The 8337-nt window shown below is 27.6% G+C and overlaps 1 protein-coding gene across 1 annotated transcript; it reads right to left on the reverse strand.

Annotated features, from left to right (window-relative positions):
- Positions 1-486: 486 nt before the first annotated feature.
- LOC126903906 (uncharacterized) lies at positions 487-4537 on the reverse strand. The gene is made up of 6 exons (XM_050682483.1): positions 4395-4537; positions 4197-4326; positions 1420-1493; positions 1214-1348; positions 924-960; positions 487-859 (listed from the first exon to the last, which is right to left on the reverse strand). The coding sequence occupies exons 1-6, from the start codon at positions 4449-4451 to the stop codon at positions 621-623; spliced, it is 672 nt and encodes a 223-aa protein (XP_050538440.1). The 5' UTR covers positions 4452-4537; the 3' UTR covers positions 487-620.
- Positions 4538-8337: the final 3800 nt, after the last annotated feature.

Consider the following 8337-nt stretch of genomic DNA (forward strand, 5'->3'; position numbering starts at 1 on the left):
CGTGTCTCAGGAACGTTCTAACCACACGCTGAAAAATACAATGTGGCGCGACTTAAGTGCACATGGCACGTAAAAGTGGGTGAAACGGTCGCCATAACTGATGTACTAATAGAATAATTTGCATAAAACATAAAGCAATCGATATGATATCGGCAAAAGTGGCGTAAAACCTCAACCAGTTCAAAATACGAAAAATAATTCACCGGTAAAATTTCACGTGGGCGACAAGATACACATCAGCGTGTATAACATTTATATGCAATTTTCCTTTTAAACGCTGTTTTAAGAACAAAAATAGATGAAACTTTTTTATTAGCGTGTCTTTTAAATAGTTATAAGAATATGCAAAAAATAGACGTTGAAATGAAATTATTGACAACAATAAATATTTTTTACGTCAAAATTTTTCAAAGTGTTTCAGAATGTTTAACTAGATCTTGATTAACAATTTCATGGTTTTATTTTAAAATAAGTAAACAACTAGTATACAGTATTAGAATTTTATTTTACATTTAAAATTACATTTTGATTATATGAAATATAAATTCTAATGTACATTAAAACATATAACAACATTAGTGGATTATTATGAATATGTATTAAAAAACAGACGAAAGAGTTTATTTATTATAAGGTGTGTACGTAAATGAAGAATATCCATTATAAGGTCCAAAATAAAAATCAATCAACTTCATCCCATCTTGTGCATATATGTCATTTGGACTAACATCCTTTTTGATATTTTCAATAAATATGTCAACGCATATCCAATAAATTTTCAAATAACTTTTATTAGTATTATTTGCGATGTATTGTAATAAGTCGAGCAGTACATCGCTTAACTCGTAAAAATAGTCAGCTAAAAAATACAACAATATAAAAGAAAAAAATAGAATTTTGTAAATAATTTATTAAATAATTACGGTTAACGTTTTTCTTCCAATCTTCAATCAAATTACCCTAAAATATACAAAATAGTTTATTGTAATATGACTATGTAAAAAAAAGTATTTCAAAACAAGAGTATTAGGGTGGATCTTATTTTTAAATTTCTATACTCAATTGATCATTGAGCAACATTTTTTTAACATTCTATCAGTGAGTTTCTATTATCAGTTCTATCTATTATTTTTGCGTAAGTGAGAAAAGAATCTTAGGAAATGTTTCTCATATGTAAAATTGTTTGAATATTTTAAAATAAATATATAATTACTCTATTAACAAAGTGGCCATATAATGTAACAATTTCCATATATTCACTACCTTTTATAACACCATCATTGTTCAAGTCAAGTTCATGAAATTTAGTTGAGATTTCTTTGAACATATATTCATTCAGTGTTGCAAACTAATAATGCAAAATAATTAATTAATAATTCCGGTAAAAAAGATAATAAACTAATTAATATGTGCTTTTACATAATCGTGATGGCCCAACTTTTTAACTCCAACCACAAATTCTAGCATCTTGAAAGCTCTTACGTATGTACTATCTATAAATCAATTATTTCTTATATGCAGGGTGATTAAAATTTCAAGTTGAATAGTTTTTCTCAAAAATTAATGAAGATATAGAAGTGTTTCAAATATAAATTTATTATCATAATTATTATTTTCAATATTTTTACACGTAATTTAAAAAAATATCTATGGGAGGTTTTATTGGGTTAATTTTGTATTTTATTTGTGATTTTGTTTTGAATCGCATAATTTGTAAAAACAAGTACTATCTAATAATACTTAGGGCACAACAAACGTAGTGTAATAATTTAAATACAGTGGCAGTTCTTGAGTAAATTTTCTGAGTTGTCACCAAATATTATAGGATACTAGTTAATAGGATAAGTGAATTGACCCCATCTACTTCTTGTTTATGTCTTCCAGAATGTAATAAACCAAAAACAAAAGTAATAAAAAATACTGAATTGGTAGAATAGGGTAGTGGATTATGGAATATTAAATATATTATTTTTAAATTTATAAACATTTTTGTATTAATTTATTAATGGTTTATTAAGCAGTAGATTGTTGGAGGTTCGAAAGCACAGGTTAAATTATACTTATCTTTCGTCCAATGTAATTCAATAATATTTCGATTAATCTAATGTTGATTCTGGTATTAAATAAAATGATCAAAGTAGTATTGTGGTGGCTTAATGTGTCCTGGCGCAAGTGACGTGAAATGATGCGGCACAATAATCACCAAGACAAAAATTAAACACTAAAAATATATTCGTATGTTTTTTTGCGCTGTCCGCCAGCACGATGTTTGTTAGACATTAAGCTCAAAGACTACCTACCCAATACACATAGGCTTACAAATATATTCTAACCTAATATACCTAATTCTAGAATAATATCTAGTTGCAACCTTTACACTGTCCGCCGGCGCCATGTTCGTTAAAAGAAGTGTCCAAATTAATTAATAAAAACGAATAAATACCAGAGAATGACATCTTGAGTAGAGCGTCGCAGATCCTGTGTATTTTAAAATTACCAAAAAAACTGGTTTAGACGGGGAACAATGGCCTATTATAGTCAGAAGCGGGTAACCAAGCGATCCCTAGCGTGATCTTGGAAGCTGAGGCTTTCTATTTTAATTGGTTAATTATAATTGCGTATTAATATAATGCGCGTAATTAATAATCTCTACAATAAGTAAATTTCATCTCATAATTAACTGGTTATTAATTATATGGTAAATAAGAGAACCCTGATTTGGTGATCTTGTATATTCATAATAAGTGACATACATCTACAAATGGTAACATCATAATATATGTTAATATTATAAGTAATAATATAATATTACAAGAATAAGTTTTAAACAAAATTAAATAAAAAAAAAAGTTGTATGTAGAATGATAAAATGATTCTTTAAAAATGTATTAAGTAAATTATTTAGTTTTGCCAAATTTTTAGAACAAATATGGCTAGAAATTTTTAGTGGTAAATTACGTTAATAATAAGTAACCAATTGAGAAATAAACGAACTCATTACACTTCTTTCTCCAAATTGAAGGGAGAAAGTTAGCCACGTATCGGTAAAATACCCAGGAAACAGTTGTTCTCAGCAACGGCCGTAATTAAATGGAGTTCTTCTACGGACCCGAAGGGAAACATGGAATGCACACTTGAAATGGCGGCTTTTAAATGTTAACTTCAGTTTTTTTCAAATCGTTGACAACATAATATAATTCAGACCAATGAATTTGAATCGCAGTATATGTGATAGTAGTGTATTCCTTAGAGATTGAGAGGTATGCAACACTCTTACAAATAACACTTATACTCTTATTTGTTTTTCCGTCTAATAATAATTAATATTATACATTTCTAATAGCTTTAAGCGATTATGACGGTGAAAAATAAACCATTTTTTTTAAGCCGAACTGTATTTATCAAATTGCTGATACGGAAATAAATTTTGGCGTAAAAAATAAAACAATTTGAATAATTGTTTTAATAAAATGAATAATGAGGTGTTGTTAGGTTGGGTTGAAAAGTGTTGAAAATATTAATTCACGATAATTTATATTAAAAACATTCAACTATAAAAATTATTGGTATATTCGTATAGTATTTCAAATTGAGTATAATTTTATATTTTTTAATATTCTTAAATATATGTTTTGACTTTAAATACATATTAAAGAGAGCAAAGTAAATATGGACACATACATTTTTATCTAACTTATAAAATAGAATATGATTTAATTAAGATAAAGACTAGCGATAACTTTTTATGGACTAGTATTTCAGATGCTTTAAGAAACTAACGTATTGACTGGTGATGAGGAGCGGGTCCTGCTATTTTCATCATTAGATATTTCTTTATCTCATTCCTCCTCTCGACAAGGTTTAAAAATGTTAAACTACTTTGAAATAGTAGTCCAAATGATGTAATTGACCATTTTTTATCTTAATAATATAATTTTTTATTTTATATGCTAGTTAAATATTTATGTTGCCATTAAAAAAAAAAAAATTCAACCCTCCATAACACATATTCGAAAACATATATAATATTGTATAGCAGATAAATTGAGGTATATATGTAAATAACAAAAGCCAAAAATAGAATTCATAAAAAAATTATTGTTTTAATAGATATTGAGTGGCCAGTGCTAAAAGAATCATTCTGTATAAAAATTCATTTTAAAAAAACGAAGTTAAAAATTATACGTTATAATTACCTTCAGAGTTATATTCATACTCTTTATCGATATTAAAATACTTAAAAACTTTTTTTACTGTTTCATTATCATTAAAATTTCGTGTCAATACTTGGAAAGATTGTATGTGGAGTGCATTAAGTCCGTCGCTCTTAAAATATTCAGTTATTATATTCGTTAAAAAAAAAAAAATAAAAAAATAGTTAAATAAATACTTACCATTGTGTCAGTAAATAAACATAATGAACAAAAGATTAGTATAGTTTTTAAATGCATTGCAAAGATTTTTGTACTAAAGAAAACAACAATTTAAAAAAATATATTGAAATTTTAGCTTTATAATTTTACGTTTAAAATTTGGCAATTTATACTAAATAGTGCAAATACTAATATTTATTCTTATATAATGATTTCGTAAAAATAGACACATATTTTAATGTACTTGACATTATTACAGTTAGCCTTAATAAATCACGTACTTAAATATGTTTTTTGTAATGACATCATCTAGTGTTTAAATTTACCATTTAAAATGTAAAAATCAATTAAAAAAAATAATGCAATTTTCTACAGTAAATTTTATATGGTCTTTTTCTTGACCAATTTACGAAAAACTATAGTTATGTTATTTTTACTAACACAATAACAATTTATGACAGATCAGTTTAATAATTAGTTATTAAGAATAAGAGTATGTACAGTAATATTGATGAAAATCATTAAGCACTAACAGCATATAAAAAGAATAAAATAGAAAAAACATAGACATAAAAATACATTTATCATATCTCAATATTAGAAAACAGAAATTGTTATATAATGTAATAAATTTACACAAAAACATTTACATAAATTTCATCGATCAATTGAAAATGAGCTAACACAATACACGAAGTTGCAACTAAAATTAGAGGTAAAAGAGCCCCATAAAATAGATCCATACTCAAGAATCGGCCTAACTAAAGATCAATAAATACTCTTTAATGTTTTCATAAGGCAAAACTCATTGGCAATTCTTTGAATAGATCCCTTTGATAATTAGTCGATCAAGATCGGGTTGAAGCAAAGTAAGACCAGAGCTATTGGAGTTCTCATAAGTAATTAAAAATCATCAATATCAAGAAGTGTTTTTCATAATTCAATACCGAATTGGATCCATTGATCAAGATAGAAAAGAAGAGAGGAGAAGGTGTTTGAACGGAACGCCCGGTAATGACTTGCGGGTTAGTTACTGTTCGATTCTGGAGTGTTTATATCATGCAGGAGAAAGAAGTAGGGAGTGGACTGTATAAATGAATAAAAGAAATATAGGAATATATAACAATTACCTGTATTCAAAGTTTAAACCAAAATACTATAAACACCAATGTGGGTAGGGGGGACTATTAATGCTAATGCAACAATGCGTAAAATAAAACAAATAATAAGAGTAAAAATTAGATAAAACAATATGATTACTAAACTACTTATACGATACTAATGGCGATGACTGGTTGATATATGAAGAGCAGGCGGGTGAATTTGTTGACATAGCAGTTGAACTGGCAAAATGTACTGGCGCGAATAATAGTTGAAGATGTACGAATTTAATTATCGATGAGCGTATCGCAAGGGCGATAAACAATAACTCACAACCGCAAGGGCGATAAAGCAACGCTTTTAAAACAACTAAGGGCTCACAGCATCGTAGAACCATCTAACAAACGAGTTATGGATGGCGGCGAAAAACGCAAAATTCACCAAAGGGAACCGATAATAACTCCTCGAGACACAAGAATCACGTACATAAGCATCCAACGTAGTAATTGAATCCCTCGCACAACCGGTGGTGGCAGCGCGAGTGGCGCTATCAGTCACAACAAAATCTAAGAAAAACGCCCTCTTGTGATGCGTGTCCAACAGAAAGAATTGAACCTTTCGAAACTCCCGAATATGCGGTTAATAACTTCAGACATACAAACTTGTGTATTAACCCGCAGTTTTCTTCCAGATAAGTTGGCAATGAACCAAGATAGGAATAGCTCACCAAAATCAGCATGAAATAATAGATCAGCTAATATACTAAGACTCAACTTGTTCACTATCATAAAAAACGCTTCGATGCAAATTTGTAGATAGTGTTGAATTTAAAACTTGTTGTATGATTCCAAAAGCAACATGATTTCTTATTTCCTTATTTATATTCTGCTTACAAGTTTAAATATTTATTTATGTAAAGTATTTACGTATTTAATAGTTTTATGAGTTATTTTATAAATTAATAATATTATAGTAAGTGTCATTCTACAGCGTATGATGATCGCCTGTCTACAGTCAGCTGACAGGATTGTGCTGACCGAGGGACGCTTGGGCATATAAAATTGGTCCTGTAAATAATCGTGATTTTGTCATGACCAGTCACAGTATTCTATCTTAATTTTAATTCTTTATTTTATGTCTTAGTATTCTACTTAATAATTGTAACTATACATTATTCTACTTTATAAAGTGAAGTGATTTAATATAATAATAAATACTAAATCACTACGTTTAATCAAACTGTTCGTTCATTAATTTTATTTATTATACCTTCCCATAGCAGGCTCACATAACAATGTATAAAGTAAAGTATATTAGAAATTAAATAATTATATTAATATACATTTTAAAAAAACCCAGCACAGGGAGGTCGCAGCACAGTGTTGACGTGGCATAGTTGGATCAAGTATAATGATATCTGACAGTGATTAAAATCACTAAAAAAAAAAAAACGCTTCGATGCAAATCTTTCGATAGTGTTTAATTTTAAAAAATTGATGTATTATTCCAAAAGCTACATGATTTGCTAGTTCCTTATTAATATCTTGATTAAGATAAAGTATGTCGAATGAAAAAGGGTTTATTAAAAAATATTATTTCTCATAAAAAAATTTTGTCGATCCATAAACTTTTCAATAAGTTATAGCATTATAAAGTTAAATATAATATAAATAATAAAATCGAGAATTTTCACACGAAAATAGCATTCGGTAGTCATTTTCGCCGTGAAGACAAGTCCAGAGGTCAAATTTTTTTTTCTTCAAATTAAAGTATATTACATTAGTTTTAATTTAAGATATATATAAAAGTGTCAGACCTTCCGGAACATTTTCAAAAGTTATGTTGAAAAAGTAAATTTTTTGTGAAAAAGTTGTCTTTTTAAATCCCCCCCTGTGGGCAGGTTAAGTGTCAGATTTACAAAAAAAATATACCAAATGATAGGTAAAGACATCAAGCATCTATAAAAAAAAAATTATATTGATATGTTCATTTTTGAAAAGGTTACGGCACATTTTAGTAAAAAAAATTGAAAAAATTTCGAAAATTAGTCATTTTTAAATTTGTAATTTTTTTGGAGGTTTCCCCCATTTACGGGGTTTGAAAGAAATCGATTCGGTGAGAGCTGAGAAAAAGTGGTAACAGACACAAAAAAAAAACACATCATAGTAAAACCAATATCTTCTCAGCTTCGCATCGAAGCTAAAAATAATCGAAGGTTATACATATATTATGCAGTTATGGACTGCTCGAGTAATAAAATATAACAATTCATACGATTTCGCTGATTTTCTTGAAGAGATAATAAAAAACTTGGGAGGATTAGCCTTCAAGCCCATCCTATGTTATCTCGTAGTATTTCAGATATATTTAATTTTAATATTAATTATTGGTGAACAGGAATTTTGATTATATAATTAGTCATTATAATGACTGAATTGTTTAGTTCATTCGTGTTTTAGACTTTTAGGTTAAACTTGTGATGATTTACATCACGCTGTAATAGATGGTTAGATATTATTTAAACCGTGCATCATTTATATATATATATATATATATATTTATTTCAAGGGTTATTATTGAAGTATTAATTGTAACGAAATCAGTTTTGTTTATTCAATTAACTAAATGTCATTATTAACGAACATAGTAAGACCGAATTTTTTTGTTTATATTAGTACCAATAGCCTTCTACATTATATTTAATTTATTACAGGTTTTTTACGAAATTAATTTTTACTAAAATAAAAATTTCATCTAATTCCTTCTAACAATACATTAAATATATTGAAAATGGGAAAGCTTATCCTCACTTCTATAATCCAGGGGTGAATTTTTTTTGTGGGGTTAAACTTAATTTTCCTCC

Source organism: Daktulosphaira vitifoliae, unplaced genomic scaffold (genome assembly GCF_025091365.1).
Source record: "Daktulosphaira vitifoliae isolate Bord-2020 unplaced genomic scaffold, ASM2509136v1 Scaffold_4, whole genome shotgun sequence".
Lineage (NCBI taxonomy): Eukaryota > Metazoa > Arthropoda > Insecta > Hemiptera > Phylloxeridae > Daktulosphaira > Daktulosphaira vitifoliae.

Bases quoted from the DNA above. Each gene is read 5' to 3' on its own strand.
- LOC126903906 (XM_050682483.1), bottom strand. From the start codon at position 4,451: ATGCATTTAAAAACTATACTAATCTTTTGTTCATTATGTTTATTTACT. The intron at 1,349-1,419 runs GTAAAAGCACAT...TTGCATTATTAG, and splicing joins AGTTGGGCCATCACGATTAT to TTTGCAACACTGAATGAATA. The intron at 860-923 runs GTAATTATTTAA...TGTATTTTTTAG, and splicing joins TTGGAAGAAAAACGTTAACC to CTGACTATTTTTACGAGTTA.